The sequence below is a fragment of the Ambystoma mexicanum genome, chromosome 14, assembly GCF_040938575.1.
Source record: "Ambystoma mexicanum isolate Mex_15411 chromosome 14, UKY_AmexF1_1, whole genome shotgun sequence".
NCBI lineage: Eukaryota > Metazoa > Chordata > Amphibia > Caudata > Ambystomatidae > Ambystoma > Ambystoma mexicanum.
In genome coordinates, this window is record NC_090940.1 from 603,431,350 (window position 1) to 603,452,954 (window position 21,605).

The following is a 21,605-nucleotide window of genomic DNA, read 5'->3' on the forward strand; positions in this document are numbered from 1 at the left end:
AGGGTTCCCTTCGCCAAGAGTCACTCTCACAATAGTTGTGTCACAAGTTCTCAGAAAACAAAGGGTCTGTTTGACCCCTCCTTTGGTTAGTATCACCAAAACCTCACACCTCTCGTCACTTGTAAACCCTTTTGTGGCTTCTGGCATAGACACAGTTGTCGTACTGCACGTCCACCCATCACAGGCCACACAACCAGAAGCCAATTGCCTTGATTGCAACTTGAATCTTGATGTTAACAAAGTTGACACATGGAAACCCAATGGTCTAGGCGCAATTGTCAGACCACAAGGTCCACCCATCACAGGTCACGCAACCATAGGCTTCCACCAGCTGATGTTCAATGGTTTACTAGTGCAAATGTTTCTTGAGGTGATCCTTTGGCAAGAAAGTAGCACAATTCAATTTCAATTGCGTGGGCTACTTCAGCCCTTCTTGTCAAAGTCAGTAAAGAGTCACAGCATGGACTCACTAGCCCTGTTCGCCACATTCAACCTCAAGGTCAAAGCCTCAGATCCCTTCTGACATTCATCACTCAGGTTTGTAAATGGTGGCTCATTATTTAAAGGTTGCTGTATTGCTTTCTATGTATTACTTCGGCTTAGTTCGGTATTAAATAAATGTTCATTCATTGTTAGTTCGTTCAACAGATTGTTTCCATTCACTTCAGCTTTTGATATATGCTTTTTCGGTAGTGCACTACAGCTCATTAGTCACTGGAGTTCATCAGCTGCTTCCAGTCCTTCGGAGTGTTTCTCTGACACTCCCCTTACCTTGTTGCAGATTTCTGTGGCTCCCACGGCTTCCTCCTCTCTCTTGGGAAGCAGGGACGCTCACAAAGGCGAGACTCACTTGCTTGGTGTGCAGCTTCTCTGTCTCGTTCTCGCTCTTGCTTTCACCATCACCTACGTCGCTGGCATTCTCACACATGGGCTCAGCATTCACCAGCAGCTCCTGCTGCTAGTTCCACACCTGAGAGGTTCCCAGGCTCGGGGAACATGCAGCGCCAAGCTCCTCTGGGTCCCACGTCTTGGCTTCACCTAGACCACCACGGCTGCCTCTCCTTACGAGTCTCCTGCGGCTCACAGTCCTACTCCTGCCCTTGCTTCCTCGTTCTCTTCTGCTCCCACATTTTATACTCCTGCCCTTGCTTCCTCGTTCTCTTCTGCTCCCACATTTTAAACACTCCCTGATTAGAAATGGGCTGCAAGTGATTCGAATTACCCTTAATTACCTGACATTGCCTGTACCTATTAAAGTGCCCTGCCTGACTCTGATGAGGCCTCTGATCCTCGCTTCTTCATCACAGTACCAAAGTGGGTTTTGCAGTGGGTAATCTGCATTACTCCTAGTGGCCATTTCTTCTTTTTAGTACTAAGGTGGTTTTTGTAAGACTCAAGGAAATAAGAATAAAAATAGCCGATAAACGCTAAGGGAGGGGAGGGTAGGTTACTGTCAGGAAAGGGGTGATCCCATGTCTCGCCATCAGGTACCCTCTTTCCACTTCCCAAGGACCCTCCAGTCAGGTGATCCTCCCTCGCTTGTCGGCCCCCAGGTCGGGATCCAAGAGTGATGGCCTGTCCCTGGCCATCTGACCAGAGGATCCCGGGGGAGCAGATGTGAGGATACCCTCAGGTTTCTCACACACGCCACAGGCAGAGCGCGGATGTCAATGGTTGGGCAGGGAATAATCTGTCACACCAGCATTTGCATGAAAACAAGCCCACATTTACTGCATCAACGAAAAGAGGCTCAGAGCCAGAAAGGAGCAGACAAGCAAGGTAAGGAGAGCGAGGAGTTGGAGCATGCGGGCAAGGGAGAAGGAAAGATGGAGACTGCAAGGTGACAGAGAGGAAGGACTGAGGAGGCACAGTGAGTGAAAGGGTGGAGGCCACAGGTGTAGCGAGCACTAGATGCTTCATAATGTGGGTCCACACTTGCAGGTAATGATCGCATTCTGTACCACTTGATTGGCTGAGTAGTACTTTCAGGTATCTAATGTATCATTAAATGGTCTGTGGGTGGACTTGTCTGAAATTGCCGCCCAGGCCGGGCCCTTGTGGGTCTGAGTGAACTAAGGCCTTGGCAAGGGCACATGGCCAATATCGACCATGACCACCCACCTGTGAGATACCTAAGGCAACAAGCACTCCTGGGATCCCTCCAAGGTGCCAGTTTATTTTTTAAGGAAAAACAGTCTGTGTCAACAGTGCAAGCCTGCTTTCCCTTAAAAATAGAAAAGATGGCCACCGTGTAACCAAGAAAAGGAAGCAAGTCTATTTTCTATGTTACTGATACCCATCTTGCGAGAAGGGAGGGGATGCAGAGGGACTAAGCAGTGGCCAACAGAAAGGTGGAATGAGGGAGAAGGGGGTGGCAAGTGTGTGCGGTGGGCTGTAGGGTGTGGGTGGCCAAGGTAGGGATGAGTGAGGTGGGTGAAGGAAAGCAGATGAGCGAAAAATGGTCAGAGTGGTGAAAGGCACTGGCAGCACACAATGGAAAGTGGGCTTTTACTGGTGAATCAAGTCTGCGATCCAACCAATGGGTTTGTGCAGTGCCTCTCCCCCTTGTGCCAATAGCAGGCACATCCTGGTTAATTACCCTTGGAAGTAATCAGCATGGGGGCAAGGACTCAGGAACCAGACATGAGACGGTAAGTACACAGCAGGAAATGTACATTATTCTTCAGTTACAGATTGAGGCCTAGATAGGAACACAGGGAGTATGCATGTTTCCAGTTCACAAAGTCCTGGCCAACATTCACTCATGGAATCTCCATCAACACAGTTGCTACATTCCACCCAACATTCTCACAGCATCACCTAGCTCACAGACATGCAATATAGCGCACACGTTTAAAAAAAAATGAGCATAAACATGTCATCATATTAAAACATGTTTTAAATCTAAAAAACAAAAAATCATTGCATCCATCCTGATACAACAGGAAATTACACACCGGCACTGGTGGAGGTGCAGCCTTGTAGCATATCCTGGAATTTACATCAAGGAGCAGGGGTCTGCAACCTGCGGCTTCCCACATTTTTCACATTACAACTCCCAGGATCCCTCACTATTGAGTATGCTGGCAAGGGCTATACGTTGTAGTCCAAAATATCTGGCGAGTTAAAAGTCTGCAAACCCCTGTTTTAGACCTGTACTCCGAATACCAGACATCTCTGCATATTTTCCAATGGGAGTTTACCAAGGGAAAAAAAAGATATTGACTCAAACGTATGCTTTCTTCTTTTGCCACAGCTTTGTAGAACTATGGCTTCCAAAGTTTTCCATCTCACCTTCCATGAACCTGAAAGAGGCAATGATTGCATTGGGTATCACAGATGTGTTTGATCACCGTGCCAATCTCTCCGGCATTGCTGCAGGACCACCTCTCAAGCTGGACAAGGTAATATGAAAGTAGGGCATGGAAAGCAACAAAGCACATGGGGATTGGGGTGCTGTCAAAATACTTTTACTGTGATTTTGAACAGACAATTCCACCTGCTAAATCATAAATCATTTCTCAGGAAGGGAACAGGTTAATTACATCTATTAAGTAGCTACCGGTTTAATCAAAAACGTCCCACAGAACCATAGAGTCGTCTGCTTGATTTCTAAGCAATGCAGCGGCCAAGCCCATACCCCTGCAGCAAAGTATGTAGGGGGGCTTATCCGCCCCCCCCTCTTTGCTTTGAAAAAAGCTTAAGACTGTAAGTAAATACTGGTATTCTTTTGTTTTGTAAAAATCATGAAAGACCAACACAAACATTGTATTAGTTGTATTTACAACGTGTAAGCATACAGATTCTACTCTCTGATTAGAATCTCTGATTCTAATCTCCCCTCTGTCCTCATCTTACACTTCCTCTCTTCTGCCTTTGACACGGTCAACCATGCCATCCTGCTCAATCGTCTCCGTGATGACCTGGGTATCACTGATCAGGTCTTGGCCTGGCGGACCTCATTCCTCTCTGATCGACCCTCCCGGGTACAACTTGGGTCCTTCCTTTCTTCTATCTCACTCTCTACGTGTGGTGTTTCCCAGGGGTCTAACCTTTCTCCCTGGCTGTCCAACCAATACCTGGCACCTCTCGCCCACCGCATTGCCGCTCTCTGCTCCAACTTTCAGTGCTATGCGGATGACAGTCAGCTCGTTTTTAGGCTCCTCTCTGCCACCTCTTCTCCTTCTCTCATCTCTGGTTGTCTGTCTACTACCCAGGAGTGTTGTGCCGCCAACGATCTCTGCCTTAATGCCAGTAAGACATAGATTCTCCTTATCTGCACACATGCACCCTCCTTTCCTGTCACTCTCTGGCTGGCCTCTCTTGGCCCTCTTCCTGCTCCCACCTGTGAGGCTAAGAACCATGGGGTCATCTTCGACTCCACACTCTCCTTTTCTCCTCACATCTCTGATGTCTCTAAGAAGTCAAACTACCAACTGCACCTTGTTAGAGGTATTCTTCCTTTCCTCTCCTTCCCCCAGAAGCTCACCGTCTCTAGAGCTCTGGTTCTCTCTATGATGGACTACTGCAACAACCTCTTTCTAAATCTGCCTGCTTCTACTCTCTGCCCTCTGCAACTCATCCAGAACATGACTGCAAGACTTGTCCTTGGCCTCAAGGCCAGGGATCGTATCTCTCCAGCACTGAAATCTCTGCATTGTCTCCATGTGGCTGCAAGGATTGAGTTCAAGACCCTCTGCATTGTCCACAAGTCCTTCTGGGGCCTGGGTCCTCAATACCTCCAACTCTCTCTTCGTAAATACCTTCCTACTCAATCTCTTTGCACCACCTACAACACCAACTCCCTCAGGGTCAGTCGCTTCTCCAAGCAACAAGTTGGTGGTAGATCTCTTTCTTCGCCTGGTGCCTCCCTCTGGACCAGCCTCCCTGCCTCTCTGAAACTCCAGGAGAACCATCTCTGGTTCCGGAAGCACCTCAAGACCTCCCTTCTGCCTTCTCTCTTCCTCTCCCCTGCTGATTTCCTATCTGATACTGCACTGGTCACCTGGCTACCCTCTGATTTTCGGGCCCAGGTCCCTACCTGCCCAGTTGCACACCTGCACTGCCTCCCGGCAACCCTTGCACTTGGGTCTGTACCTGTAACCCTACAGTCACCCTATTGCACTTTTGGACCCCTTCTGTCTGCACTTACCCTTGCACTTGCCGCCTCCTGGCCACACTTCTTGTTATTGTTTTGATCCCATGTACAGCACTGCCCCCCTGCCCTTCCCCCTGGCACTCCCCCCCCCCTGCACTTGCGCGATCTCTATGTCACTTGGCCTAGTAAGATCGCTGTCTCTGTCCTCCCTCTGTTCCCCCTTCCTTGCCTTGTTGCGCCTTTAAACGCTTGTTTATAGGCGCGTTACAAATGCCATATCATATATCATATCATATAGAAGAGGCCATATTTCTGCCGAAAGAAAAACCAAAAGCACTGACTTTGCTAATGCGGATTCTAATTGCAGTCTAGTGCCTGGATTCCAGCACAGGGATGATACGCCCCGATCTTATCAGCGCAAATGTGAGTATTGTATCAGCTAAGCCCTTTTTTTAAGTCCAGAAAAAGCCACACAACTTCTAAAATACAGGAGCCAGGAGGTCAAGGTCTTGATTGCAGAAGCTTTAATATAAGACTTCCAGTAGTCGCCCCCCTGAGGAATTCTTGAAGCTGCTGATGGCATTTTTCTTTTTCTTGGACATCTCCCAGAGTTACTCCCTTCTCATCCCGTTGGCAGACTGAGATCTGCACAAATGCATGTTCTACAGCAAGCCGTGTTGGACTACAACTCCCATGATTCCTCACCACTGACTTTGCTAGCTGATGGGAGTGGTGGTCTGAAACATCTGGAGAGCGGAAGGTTGCAGACCCGGGGATTACTTCCATTTTGTTCTATGCGTTAAAAAGCAAAGCAGAAGGCCAGATAAATCTAACTGGCAAGGGGCAAAAATATTTTTTATTATCAAAGTCGTTTCTTCCCACAAATGCCAGTATGGAATTATTTTTTCCTAGAACAAGGAGTGATTGTCCAGTGACATTTTCAGGCTTGACATCCTCTCCCAAAAAGTTAACTGAAGGAGTGATTGTGGGGCAACCTGAATGGGGTTGTCCTAGCTGCAAGGGAGTTGCTAGGTCTGGAAAAGACCCGGGGCTAACCTTATGTCAGAACTGTTGGGACTGGGGGCTAGCTAGTATTTTGGCTGTAGCTCCTGAGATTCTATCTGGGGCTACAACCAAAAGATCAGGGGCTATAGCCCCCTTAGCCCCCCCCTAGCAACGCCCCTGCCTAGCTGTGTACCCAAGTCTTACCTGGGAGTGTGCTCTAGATGCCATTGCAGTGGTGTATGCGAAGTACGGCTACAGCAATAGGCAGCAAGGTGCAGTCAGGAGGAGAAGATTGCCAGACAAGGATGGAACAGGTAACAGAACAGGGTTCTGCAACCTGTGTCTCTTCAGAATGTTTGGACTACGACTCCCATGACCCCTCGCCTTTTGACTGTTAGGTAGTGCTGATTTGGAGTTATAGGCCAAAGCATCTGGAGAGCCAAACATTGCTGACTCCTTTTATAGAAGAAGCTTTCTGTCACAAAATGAACATAAGAGTTCCAAGAAAAGTCCCAAATTGTATTTGATTCACAGAACGTGAACCTTCTTGGAAGAAAGTGTGATTGGGCCAAACTCGGATGGGCTACTAAACTGAATGACTGAATGAAGCAGGGTTGTCCGGTCCTGTGAGCTGAACCTCAACCTCTGGTCTCTACCATCGGCGAGGCCTTCTCTATTGTGTCAGTTGCCTCTTGGATTTGAGGCGAATATGGTTATTGTGGGCACAAATGTTTTCATATAGGTCGGAGATAAGCACCCTTTAGCAGGCCTGATGTTTTGGGCTACATCTCCCATCGGCCCTAGCAAGCATAGTCAATAGTCAGGGTCATGAGAGTTCTAGTTAATAAATCAGGCGAGCCACAGGTTGCAGACCCCTGACCTAGGGCATCACTGTTGAGGCTCTTGGCGGAAGGGACCATCTTAGCGTTGAAGAGGATGGATGCCAGAGCTGATCACTGAGAAACACCTCAGGTGATGTTATAAGTAGTGAAGGAGTAGAATTAGAAGGCTATCTTGTGGGTGCAACGGGAGTAGAAATACAAAACCTTTTTATTCTTCTCTTTTTCTGTTTCCTTCTTTATTTCTCTTGCCTGCTTTCTTTCTGTGAATATCGTTCTAATTATATTTTCTTTCTCGATTTGATCTCTTCTTATTTACGTTTTTCTTTACATCTCACTCTCTTTAGCTTTGCTTATTTCCACTTTTCTTTCTTTCTTTGCCTCCTCTTTTTCCTTCTTGTACCACTAATCTTTCTCTTTCCTTTTCTATTGCTCTCTTACCCCCCACCCTCTTACTCCTTCTCCCATTTCTTCTACCTCCCTGCCTCCTTTGCCACTTTCTTTCCTTCAATTTTTCCCTCTTTGCTTTCCCTCATTTAACTGAGTAATGACATGTTGCACTGTGTTCAATTTTCCACCAGAATGTGCCATCCATGCAATTATCTAGTGGCTAATGAATTAGCAGATAGGACAAACTGAACAAACTCATAGGAAGATAAACTGTACCCCAGCCCCTGAATATGACCATATCAGACGTTCCTATGACTGCTATTGAAGCCGTATCACTCTTTCCACCCAGCATCCCACCCAAGCTAAATGTATTACCCTTAGAGTGAATATCCAATAGCATAAGGGTCTGGAATGAAACATTAGTACGCCTCTTTTGTTTAGTGGATGGGAGTATGTTCTGTATAGTTTTTTTGTGGTTGGATTAGTTACCTGGCAAACATTACCCTCTACTCTCAATGGAAAATGTGCTAAGAAAAAACCTCCAAATTCACCCCTCTCTGTTGACTTGTGAATATGGCACCAGGACTTGCTCCCCACTCAAACGTGCAGGCGCTCTAAAAGAACAAACACTTTCAGGCTCACAAGATGATGCAATAGGTATTGTTTACAAACACAACCAACTAACTAGTCTTTGATGCTTATGGGTGGGAAAGGAAAAGGAAGAAAAATAAAAAAGAAAGTGTGAAAGTGACAGAGCGTAAAAGATAGATGAAAATGATAGCTGAAAGAAATGCGACACCCTGGCAGTGAGTAAAATACACATCAAAGTTAGGCACATACTTTTTTAAACTTAAAGTAAGAACGGGGAGAGAGGCGGCCGGCATTTACAATGGCTGTTGACCCTCTGCTCCCCCAACTGTCATTCGCTGAACGTTTGATGTTCACGCAGGTCTCGTGCACAGGAAGACCTGTGTCAACTATCGATGTTACACAGCTTCTTTTTTTCCATTAACTACAACTTTGAAGAAAACAGTTCTTTAATACAGTACGTAATCTTTGTACCTCATTGACGGACCCCTCAACACAGATCTTGTTCTTTCTCTGCTTTGAGATCCCATCTATTTCCTCCTTATCTTGTGCTTACCTGGTGCTGAGTCATTCTACTTGTTTCTCATCGCTAACCGGAACACTACTCTGTTCATTCACTCTTTGGTCTCCTACCAGATCCTTCCATGAACCACTCATTCCACCCTCACTCAGACGCCTTCCACCGCAACATATTGTAATCCTGTTGCTATTCCATCTATCCCCATTTTACAAATGCACACAGGCTTCCCTGCACTCCTTTACCCTTGTGGGACTTCACTCTGATTTCCTCATTGTATGCCAAGCTTTCTTGCTCCTCGTCTGTCATCAGCATACTTTTACTATTCACTCTGTTTATCTTGCATTCTGACTCGCAAAATCTCTCTGCATCTCCTCATTCCATTTGTATTGTCTTCCATCATCTCAAACCCATCCCAGACACAACCTGTTGCACAGCAACCTTCCACGCATTAGCCGGAAGGGTGTCACATCAATTACACTGTGTAGCGTAGTACGATAAGAAGCAAATAAACCTCACTGACTCCCTCCTGAAGTTCCAGTTATTTTGTACGCACATCTGTACCAGTTCTTTTAATCTTCTGTTAAATCTTTCAATCATTCCGTTAGATTGCGAATGACATAAAGAAGGACACATATGTACAACGTTATGTTCTCTTAAAAACTCCACCATTTCTCTTGATTTAAATTGCACTCCATTGTCTGACACCATTTTCTCTGGTGCTCCCTTATTAGCAAATACTCATCACATTCATGGTATTCACTTCTCTCATTGGTTGAACAGCTGGTCACTTAGAATAGTAATCTATCACACTCACCAGATATTTTCAATCTTCCGATAACACCTGAAATGATCCTGCTGTGTCTATGGCAATTTTCTTCCATCCGCCTGCTGGCAAATCAACCGGAATCATCTGACTCAACCTTGTTCCCAGCACCTTGTCACTATTTTGACAAAGCACTGTGAGGGGTCAGAAATGAGAGGCGGACACAAAGTTGTAATGGTTTCAATGTCAGACATCTTTATTAAACGAAAAGGGTTGGATACAAGCCTTTCTGTCCCTACCTTAAAGAGAATTTACCTACCTAGAAAACTAAAGCTAAAGATCAGTCTGTGTCTCATCGTCAAACATATGAACTGTCCCTCTGTCCAAAACATACTACTCTGACCCTCACACTAAAAGTGCAAGGAATTGTATCTGGCTTATTTTTGGCAAAAAAAGTGTTTAAAAAGTAAGACAAATAGAAAAATCTAACAAAAATAGTATTTTCCAAGGAGAAGTCCTTGGATCCAGAGGGTGCTCTCCTTTCCCCTGGATTATTTAAGTATTATAGGAAAAAGTGTCTCTTGTAAACGATAGCCTTTTAAAGATGGCAAATGTGACTCAAATAACAGTTCTTTAAGGATAGCAATAGTGTCTCTTCCAAAAAACAGCTCCTTAAGGTCAGCAAAAGTATCTCTTTCAAATAACAGTTCCTTAAGAATGGTAAGGGTGTCACTTCAAAAGAATAGATCCTTAAGGATAGCAAAAGTGTATCTTTTAAATAATAATTCTGTGGATAGCAAAAAGAATGTCTCTTTCAAATAATAGCTTCTGAAGCATGGCAAAGTGTCTCTTTCAAACAATAATTCCTTTAAGATGGCAACAGTATCTGCAGTGTACCTCTTTATCATACACTTTGTAAAACAAAAAAATAGGTTTCTTCATATAGCTTTGATTGATCTCCTGGTATACTCAACTGCCAGGAATCTTTCCACTCTTTGTACAACTTTAATGAATCTCCTGATATACTCTCCTGCCAGGAATCTTTTCTCCCTGGATCATACAGATACCCTGGTATACTCTCCTGCCAGGTATCCTGCATCTCAATGTTCACTATCTGGTGTGTTCCTTTCACCAGGACTTCTTCTTGAGTTCACTTTTCTTTAATTCAACACAGTTGTACTCCTTCACTGTGTTTCTGCTTCATTGGTTTGAGGTACTACTTGTTCCAAGCTTCCCCACATTGGCATCACATGTATGGGGATTGGTTCAAGTGCTGCCTTTTTATATCTTCTTTACTATTCATTTGCTTAGGGTAATGCTTATTCCAACTTTCCCCTCCTTGACATTACATGTATGGGGAATTGTTTAAATTCTGACTTTTCACTTCACGTGGTTGGTATTCAAAATAGTTGCTTAATTGCTCCCAGGCCTAATGGTATAGCCCGACTCTCCAATTTACTGAAGGGATCCCAGGCCGTGGCTCACCGTTGCTGTGAAGTTCCCGCTTTGGGATAGTCTCCCCTGCATAGCAGGCCTCCTTTCTGCTCCTCGGGCTAGTCCACGCTCACCCGCATGCATGACTGCTGTCCTTCTGCACCACTGTGCTCCCGGTAAATTCCCTGTCGCTGCCGGTCTTCCGACGGCTTTCTCTTCATGCCTGCAGCATCCCCACCATTTTCGTCCCACACAGGTATGTAATGCCTGTGAGCGGCGGGATAGAGGTGTCTGCTTCCTCCAGCACAGTCCCTCTCCACACAGCGTCCCTCTTCAGCTCTGCCTCTCTCGTCTCCGGGTCTGCTTCTTTCTTCCTCGGCCCCCTCTCTTGAAAAGCAGACACCATCTTTAAATTTCCAGCTCAAACGGACCTCCTAAAAACAACTAGTCTGCATGTGTGTGTTTCTTTTGATCTGCATAAACTCCTTCTTCCTCATCCTCATCTCAGTACTGGAGGCTTTCTGGGAGCTGGAGTTTACAGGATCTTTATAACCTCCAATGTGATATTTTTCAGGACCTTTATTTAAGGAAACATAATAAAAGACAGGAGATTTTAAAGGAGTGTTATGTGTATATGAGGTATGAATGATATTTTGCCTAGAGTGATTTCAACGAAGGGGTTTTGGGGGTTTAAACTGGGATGGACTTATATAGCAACCACAAGCCTTCAGAAATGTAGGAATGATTAAGTCTTCTTCATTATGAAGTGAATAATACCGTTTCTCTCCTGATGGGGCCACCACCTTTCCCAGTTGTCTCCTCCCACATGATCCTCCCTCATAATACCACCCCCAGGGTCAGGATCAGGTGGCCACATGAGTGGAGACTCTTGTCGGGGAATTAGTGATGACTCCAAAGGATTCATCAGAGCACACACAACTTCACTACATATTCTATTTCCGAATCCATACTCGGCCACCAAAAATCAGCTCAAATGTTCCTCTTTGTAGTTGATATATCCAAATGCCCCTTATGTGCGACTCTAATTAGCCTTGTCCTCCGTGACCTTGGAGGAATCAACACTTCCCCTTGCAGTACACATTCACCTTAAACACAAATTTAATCCACAATCTTCCACATAGAACTCAATTCTCCTCGATTTAAAACCTCAACCTTCCTTCCTCACGCCACTCATCTCTTGAAATCACTTTTTCTCATAGTCACCCGATTTCTGTACTTATTTGCTTCTCACTTTCTATCCAAGCAGCCTCACTTTCAGATTCACTGAGATCATTTGTTCCACCCTTTAGTAGGCCCGACAGGCAATCCGCCAGTACATTGTCCCTACCTGGTATGTGTTCTATCTTAAACCTGTACCTTTGTAGTTTAGTCACCAGTCTTCACAATCTTGCTGCTAAATGCATGCCTCCATCTGGCGTCAAGACATGCATCAAGGGCTTGTGGTCTGTTTTTATCATAAATTCCATTCCTCACAAGAACATTCTGAAATGCTGCACTGCCCATGTACAGGCGAGAGCCTCTTTTTCTATTTCTGAATACTTTCATTCACTTCCTGTTAAAGTTCTTGATGCATGCGCAACTACTCGCAATTGACCTTTATCCTTTTGCAACAGGGTTACCCCCAAACCATAACTGCTTGCATCCACTCCTAACACACATCCTTTACCACTCTCAAAACGCTTAAGTGGTAATGCCAACTTTATATCCTCCTTTATTTCCTGGAAACATTTTTCTTCTACTTCTGACCATTCAAACACAAAACACTTCCTTAATAACTTTTTCAAGGGCTCTATTTTGTGTGCAAATAACTGAAAACACATCTCAAATAAAATTCAGTCAATCTGAGAAATTATCTCAGCTGTTCCTCATTCACAGGAGAAGGTGCTCCTTGAATAACATTGGTATGATTTTGTTTAGGTTTCATACCTTCTCCTGAAATACTGTGTCCTACGTACTCAACCTCTTTCACTCCAAACTTAAATTTCTCTGCTGTTAGAATCATTACACCATCTTCCAATATTGCCAACACTTCATTAAGAATCCTGTCACGCTGCTCCTCATTCTTCCCGTAAATTAATATATAATTTTGGAATGCCACCACTCTGAACAAATTATAGATAATTCTTTGAAACACTGAAGGGGCACTTGCCAAACTAAATGACATTGGCTTAAACTCAAACAAGTCATAAGGCGCTATGAAAGCTGTCAGTCGTTTTAAATTCTGATGAAGCTTCACTCGATATACACACTCGTCATATCTCAAGTGCTGAATACCTTGGCGTCACCTTATAATGCTAGCATTTCTTGTAAATTCTGTAAGGGTGGACAATCAGCCACCACAGATTCATTACCATTCCTCAAATCTATTCACATTCTTACCCTCCCATCGGATTGTTTTGTCAAAACTACCAGTGACATCCATTCCGCACTCTCTAAAGTTTCAATTCCATCATTTTTATGTTTTATTACAAAAACAATAAAGAAAATGCCTAACTTTCCCTATCCTAAGCATTTTTCTACTGTGATGAATCTGATGGTATCATCACTCCTTTCCCAGTGATGACCTCTCCCCTTGTGACCAGGGGAGGGCAGCCACTACCCGATTCTGACTCTGGGGGCGGCTATATGAGGGAGGATCACATGGGCGGAGACAGCCTCCGGGAGAATATAATTGCACCATTGAATGAGACATGGTATACCCAGTGCTTTAAGTGGGCTGGGGCTAGCCGGGGCTCGGCTCCCGAGCCAGGGTTCTGCCGGAGCGCTCCCCCGACAAGCCCCAGCCATGCTGACACCTGAGGCAGCCTGTGTAGCGGCTTCACACGAGTCGCCTGCAGGTGTCAGCACTTCGGATTAGATGAAAAGAAAAGGTATGGCCTTTTCTTTTTTTCTAAACCGAAGTGCAGACACCTGCAAGCAGCAGGTGCAACTTTGCAGTGCGGGCTGCCTGATCACTCTGTTCTCTGAAACAGGAGGAGGGCTGGACTGCCCAGTCCTCCTTTTGTTTCTGAGTAAATAGCCATCGCCCAGCATGAAGCCCCTGGGCTCCTCACGCTGCGGATGGCTATTTACTCGGAAACAAACAACAGGAGAGCTTAGCAGTCCATCCCTCCTCCTCTTTCAGAGTACAGAGCCATCAGCAGCAGGCAGCACTTTCATTCAAGGAGCCTGTGGTAAAGCATTTCACCACGTGGCTCCTTGAATGACAAGGCTGCCTGCTGGGTGTGAGCTGCAGCACACTGGTGTCACACATTTGGTGCGCCCTTAAAAGGAGGGGCTGGTAGCTTCAAAGGTAATCATGCCAGTGCGCCCCATCTCTGCTTCTTTTAGCCCCCCCCACCCCTTAGGCGAAGGGGGGGCTCTCGATAGGGGGTGTGCCCTAAGCACACCAGTACTTAGGCCACACCCCCTAACGAGAGCCCCCCCCTCAATTTCTAATCCAAGTTAAAGCACTGGGCATGGTATAACAGCTTCGTAGTATAACATAACAACACACAAAATAACATGACATAGCAAAAGCATAACATGTGAGCCACTACCCATAGCTCTCAACTCACACGCTTTTGGCGGGTGTCACTCGCCTTGTAAAAGGCTGACTCACCCGCCAAGCCTCCTGCACGCCCATTCATTCCAATGGGCGTCTCACCCGCCAAAAACAAAATCGGGTGATTTCACCCGCCATTGCAACACAAATGGTTGAGAGCTATGCCACTACCATGACAGTCAAAATAAATGTCTGCACGCTGGTGAATCTAAAGAAGCATTTCTGGGTAATATACATATAAAGCAACATTGTTAGGCGGGGGCATGGCTGATATTTTCCATAAAGAGCATGTAGTGATAATATATGTTGAGAAAGGAGTGCTCCAATCCTTAAACTATAGTGCAAATGCTGTGGTCGTGAATTCCGCACAGAAGATTAAGCACAGACTTCCTGATACGTCACCAAATAGACAGCCGTGGGCATGCATTCGCGCATGGGCAGTGCGGGTTCAGCTAGCACCACACAGTGGAGAGAGTGGGGAGGCCCTGCTACTTTTTCGTTAGGTTGAATCACAGGAAATGGTGCATTGTGTTTCCACCGATATTACAAATGTCTATGAAAACCACTAGTAATAAGATACCTTGGGATTCCTGAAGGCACTTGTGAAATTGAACAGTCAGGACTGGGCTGTGTTGCTGTGAAAACACACAACTGGTGAAGGGCTGTTGGAAAAACCTCTAGAGAAGTGGTCTGCAACCTCTGCCTCTCAGATTTTTTGGACTAAAATTCCAATCAGTCATAGCCAGCTTAGTCATCAGTGAGGAACCTCTGGAGTTGACAGAAACATGTGGCGAGACCACTGTTCGAGAGGGACAGAAGCAATGGTGGATGACCATCAACGGTGCTACGATATTGCTGCCAATACCAGAGGGCAAGGTAGGGCGTGTAATGAAGAACCATAACAAATAGGGGTTCTCTGGCCCGGCTGCCCTCACCATTTGAACCCCATTGTCACTGTCACAACTGAGACATGGACAGAATCAGTAGGCCTTTTTTACAGCTCTCCAAATACTGTAAAATGTTTGCTCTGCATATGCTATAGGATGCGAAGCGCTGCATTGGTTTATTAAGGGACACTCTGTGAATGTGCTGTGAGGCAGAAGGTGGTTCGCTACTTTTGACGTAGTCCATGTTGTTTGTGAACAATATGCAAACGCTGGAATGTTGGCAGTTCCACTGAAGACTGGTACTGGGCAATAATGTCTGCAATAAGTCACTCATCCCAACATTTCATAATCATTAGATGTCCTTTGTCTCTCTCCTAATTTCAAAAGGGACATTTTAACCTCATAGTTTAAAATGTCCTAAAAGCAACAATGCCCCCTTTGTCAGACCATTACAGGTGGTAATGTCCTATGGCCCTCTTTAAATGCCCTCACTTCGCTCTGGCCGTTAACTCATGATAATGCCCTCTAAATGTACTATTAATTCCGGTGTTCTTAAGCTCTTGTTCATCTTAGTGACACTGATACACTCAAAGGCTGCGTTAGGGCCTTTCACTTGAAAAGGACCTCAAGCCTCAGGGGGCACCCCGCTACTGCCCCCATGTTGTCAGTCAGCAATCTGGTTAGACAGCAATATATTATTTTCGTTCAGGCGCTTAATATGTGTGCTTAGCAGGGCTCGCCTTACAAGCTGTGTTTGCTGAAGCCCTTCCGGCCATCACTTTCCTTCGGGTATACAGAACTGTTATCACTCCTCCACAATATATATCAATAGAAGGTAGATAAATGTGACAACAGTTCATCTCGACTAATAATTCATCAAGAAAATATCAATTTATTCAAAACAATACATTCAAAACAAAATTACATTTTGACAAATACATGTGCATATCATGTGTTAAACATAGCATAAAACACTAAAAATAAAGTGCTAGTGACAAAGATTCCTGTAGTTGAGTTGCAGGTTGTCTACAGCTATACGCATATATCATCAAAGCCTCAGGATAGGTTTTGAATGTACTATTCAACTGTGGCTGATTCCAAATATGATACAAATACTGATCTAATCCAAAACAATTAGCTAGATCTTGCTCTCGACATGTTTCAGTTCACTACTGTAGTATGGAACCATCTTCAGGAGAAAAATGTAGGGTCACTGTTACTTTATGGCTGATCTTTGTTGATCTTCCCTGCTTTGTAATTAATACTGCGCAAAATCAGGATGACGGTTGACAAACCATAAAAATAGGTATGAGCTTTTGTATTTGTATTTGTATTTATTTTAATTTATATAACGCCTTAATCCAAAGAGCTTTACAAGAGGAACAAGTTAATACAACAAGCAATAGTTAACAATGAATCTAAACCAGAAAACAGTACAACGAACAATTTCCATTTATGATGAGGCTAAGTACTAATAGAGGGACAGAGGGTAGGAGGAGAGGGTGGAGGTGGGTTAGTTGGTGAGAGAGGAAAAAAATGGTGCTAGGGGGGAGAGTGGAAGAGATAGGATTTTAGAGAAGTGCGAAATAAGGGATAGGAGGTGATGGGGCGGACGGGAAGAGGAAGGCGGTTCCAGTGGAAAGGAGCAAGAAGTTGGAAGGAGCGGAAACGGGGGATGGAGTAGAAAGAAGGAAGAGATCTGCAGAACGGAGAGAACGAGAAGGAGTATAGAAAGAGAGAAGGGAGGAGAGGTACAGAGGGGTAAGACCATAGAGGGCTTTGAGGACTAGGTAGAGGAAGTTAAATTTGAGTTGGGAGTGGAATGGGAGCCAGCCTAGAGAGTTAAGAGAAGAGGAGATGGAGTTGTGAGGTGAGAGGAGGCAGAGGGAGCGAATGGCTGAGTGGTAGACAGATTTGAGGGGGGAGAGAGGGGAGTCCAAAGAGAAGAATAGAGCAGTAGAAAAATCTGGAGAAGAGGAGGGGGGAGATGAGGAGTTTAGTAGATTGGAAGTTTAGGAAAGGACAAATTTTGCAGATGTTGTAGAGGTGGAAACGGCAACATCTGGCAGTGAGGGAAATGTGATGAGAAAGAGAGAGGTGGGTGTCAATGTGCAGACCCAGGTTACAAGCATAGGAGAGAAGGGGAGTTGGGAAGGAGGAAAAAGAATGCAAGGAGGAGGGCAGGGAGGAGGGAGTGTTGGCAGGGAAGAAAATGAGTTCAGTTTTATCTGCATTGAGAGTAACCTATAAGCGATAATATCTGCTTCCAGGGTGGGATAAAAAAGCTTTACCTCATCTGTAGAGTGGCTGCAGTCTTTTAAGAAAAAATCGAGGATCTTCACTAGTTCTTCAGAAGTTTAGTAGTCCCAAAATGGACCGTTTACTCTGTTTAACACATGAAATGCATATGTATTTGTCAAAATTTAATTTTGTTTTTAATATATTGTTTTTAATAAATTGATATTTTCTTATTAATTATTAGTCGAGATGAACTGTTGTTACATTTCTCTACCATCTATTGATATATATTCTATCCACTCCCAAACTTAAGGTAGGGATTTCACAGTCTCTATAGTGTTATTTGGGATTCCCTCTCGTTATACGTATCACTCCTCCACACCGGCCACTTGCTGACAAGAAGTTTGTATAGCTTTTCAGTGGGCATTTAGTGTTTCAGCTCCCTGCTGGCTCGCCGTCTCGTGATAATCAGCGGCTATTAACCCTTGGCTGTATTTCTTTGGCTCCATTATAGTGTATGCACCCCATGACTTTTTTCAGCTCTAAGGAAAGCGGGCCCCACACCATCATGTTTAAATGGGCCCCAACACATTTTCAGCCTGTCCTGAATATACACTTCACTCAACTAGCTCAAAATTAAATGAACTGGTAGATTGAATTACCATGACTTTTTTCAGCTCTAAGGAAAGCGGGCCCCACACCATCATGTTTAAATGGGCCCCAACACATTTTCAGCCTGTCTTGAATATACACTTCACTCAACTAGCTCAAAATTAAATGAACTGGTAGATTGAATTACTGTGTAGGATGGCATTAGGGCATGCATGTGCCGCAGCTAAAAGTACCCCATGACATTCTTGAAAAGATTATCCGAATGCCATGAAACTTTGGGAATGACGGAGAGGATACAGGGGGAGGGCTTGATTTGTTGTATTTTATTTTGATGTTGTGTAGCGCTGGCCCTACCCAGTGTGTCTCGAAGCGCCTTATAGGCTTCAAGGTTTGAAACGGTGAGAGTTGAAAAAAGAAGTTACAAAATATTTTCATGAAAGGATAGATAGGAAGATTAGCACTGAAGCTGAGCTTCAAAATCATTGGCCATGTGAATTTGTTAAAACTCTCCAGGAAGCAAGTAATATTGCAAAACAAACATTGTGCCAATCTTAAATTGCAGTCACTAAACATGGACACCATCACCAGCCATCCCACATGCCCCCCATCCCTGCGACCCCCACACCCTCCCTCCATACCTGCCTAATCTCTGAGTTTTCCCCGGAGACTCCGGGTTTTTCGCCATTTCTCCAGGAAAACCCTGGAGTCTCCAGGTTTTCGGGTCCCGTCCAATCCTCCATCCGATTGGCTACCGCATCGGTCTTTTGCAGCCAATCGCATGGAGGATTAGATGGCACCCGGAAACGGCACAAATGCAGTATTACCGTGTTTATATTGCTTAAACTGTCATTCTTTCTGTCCAGTTTGCCTTATGTTTTAGTCGCCCTAAATTGAAGGGCGACTAAAACATAAGGCAAACTGGCCAAAAAGAATGAAAGCTGAAGCAAAAAAACAAAAAAACGGGGAATACTCCTTTCATTCCGGTGTCATCATTAATGTCACCGTATCGAAAGCAGTACCCATTTTTTTCAGCTTCCGTTCTTTTTGGCCAGTTTGCCAGGGCTCAAGTTGAGGGTACACGTTGGTAGACGGAGTCCACCCACTTTTTTCAGAGGGTGGGCTCCCCCCCAGCTAAAATGAGAAAGATTGAAGGACCTCTTTGAATTCATGAATAAGCCGACCTCAGGGATTGAACCAGTCATCAGGTATGCAGACTGGACACCTCACCACTGCACGATATATCCTCATGAAAAATAACAAACTAAGGGGAAATGTCCCATTTCGGTACTGTAAGTTCCAGGGAAAACCTTTGCACGGTTCTTGGAGTTTAAAACATGCACACATGTTGACGTTTTTAAAAACACTATTTGAAGAAAATATCCTCTCTTGGTTTTCTACGTGTGTTGCTTTTATGGAAGGCGAATGCCATTCGTCCGTCCTATGCAATTTTGGTGGTTATGTCCTAGGACAGTCACATTTATTGCATTACACTGTAAAGTGCAAACTGTACACGTGTTTGTAATGACGGCTACAACAACCGAGTTTACCTTTTTGACAGGTGGGCGGGGCCGTGTGCAGAGGGGCGGAGTCCTTTGTGTCTGGGCAGGTGTTGTGGCCTTAAGGGACGACAGGAAGCTGTAGTGAGTTCTAACAGACTTTATTGAATGACAACCGGTGTGGACCCTTCAATGTCCAAGCTCAAATCAAGCACGTACTTACAGTTCAGTTCAGTTCAGTTCAGGACTTCCCCAGTTGAATCACTGTGGGAAGTGTGTGCACTATGATGGCACGCTGTAAGCTTCTAGGGCCCCCATGTAGCCTCCTGTGGCTGTGGTGTTACACCCTAGAAGCTGTGCTGTACGGCTGCTACAAGTTCTCACTTTCTCAGCTCCTCATCAGGAGAAGCGCTGTGGTGCGACCGCTTCATCTGGCGGGCTGCCAGCTCTGAAGCGGGAACGTTTTCCCGCGGAGCGTGGGCTCGTGAGATCATGTTATGTGCGATCTCACAAGAACACGCTCCCGCGATCGTGTGATGTCCCCACAGCGGGGCATACATCTCAGGGTTTTTTATTTTCAAATGTAGGCAGGTATGCCCCCTTCACCACCATCTCTTCCCGTTTAGGAGAATGTGACCAAATTAATTTCTGTAAAATAATAAAACGTAACCCGACTGTGTACACACGCAAACACTTCAAAATGAACAGAGGAATGTGGCACCTCAGAAACCGCCAACGTCTTTCGTATGTCAGAGAGTTGTCCCGCGCATGCGGCTTCCGCCGTTCTTTACGCGCCTGCGACGTCATCACGCTGCGCCACCCATACCCTCACGCAGAAGACCACAGGCCAGGGAATCTCTTCACCTTTGAGGCAAAATTGGCCAAGTCATGTCATGAATGCAAGCAAGTCTGTGTCCAATCTGTTTTTGATGCTTTCAAACTTTGTGTCACCAAAGATTTAATCTACGTGAGGTTTTAGGACCTCCCAAGATCCTGATTGGCTTAGAACCTTAGATTATTACTACAGGGTCTAACAGAGAGCAGTTGTGTATGCCAGGCTTTGGCCCTCTGCCACCGTCAAGGGCTTTGCAGCCATCATTTTTTCCAGGGACACATTCTGCACTTTCTGTGACAATGCCCAGACCCAGTGACGTCTTTAGCAAGTGCACTCCAAACCCAACCTTATAAACGGCTACGCTACGGCCCTGTTGCATTTCTATTGATGTGCTACGGCCGGATGCATTTAGAGGGCTCTTCTGTGTGATAGCTGACCTCCAACCAAGTTAGTGGCCCTGGACAGAAATCGAGGGCCTATAACAAGGCTTAATGCAGCATAGCACATACTGGAGCCCAATGCTAACGGCTATAACACTATTATAGCTTGCAAAGGGTAGGGGGTACCTTGTCCTTTCCATGACAGACCTTGGTTATGTCTCATTGACCAGTGCCCATGTACACATCACAATGGGAGGCATGGAATGCAGACTTAACAGGCACTTTTAAAGCTGCTGCTCCAAGCTCGTTGATAGGCTAGACAGCTGGAAGTTGAGACAAGAGCAAAGCTGAACATATAATGCAGGCTTCTACTCATGCTTAGAGCCTGGATTCCACACTGTCCCAGATTGTTTAAACAGCGGAAGACATGCTCTGATAAAGCACAGTTCGGTAGGCCTCGAGGTTGCTTGTTCTGAAGCTAGTTGGCTAGCTCTGTGCCTCAACAGAGTCCTTGGTACAGGGTTTGCTGAATGCCTAGTAGATGAGGGTGTGCCCAAGGGGGTGTAAACAGTGGGTCGACTCCACTCTCACCGTCCGTGCAGGTGCCGTCTCATGCAGCGGAGATACCCCTGAAATACACCTTCCACAGGGAACCCTGCATTCTGTTTGGTCTATGGCAGAGCGTGGTGAGCCTTTCACACTCTCTTGGGCTGGCACTGGAAGTAGTACAGCGCCTCAAACCATTGTCACTGTGCCCGTTACCCCGTTACCCACGGTTCCTTTTACCTCACATCTCCCTGCTCTCCTGAAACCGCTCCATGCACGTTTATTGGACTTTTATAAGGCACTACGTGCAAGCACTGTCGCTCCCATGACTGAGTTCCTCTACACCCATGTCACTGATTGCAGCGTCCATGATATGATGTGTTATTTATCACGTGCTTAATACCAAGCG

At 45.3% G+C, this 21,605-nt stretch overlaps 1 protein-coding gene across 1 annotated transcript in view; it reads left to right on the forward strand.

Moving 5' to 3' along the window:
* LOC138527005 (alpha-1-antitrypsin-like) overlaps nt 1-21,605 on the forward strand; it is a 70,406-nt gene that overhangs the window by 44,708 nt on the left and 4,093 nt on the right. The window contains exon 5 of the mRNA XM_069637986.1: nt 3,257-3,404. Coding sequence (XP_069494087.1) covers nt 3,257-3,404 — 148 coding nt within the window. The remainder of the gene's footprint in view (nt 1-3,256; nt 3,405-21,605) is intronic.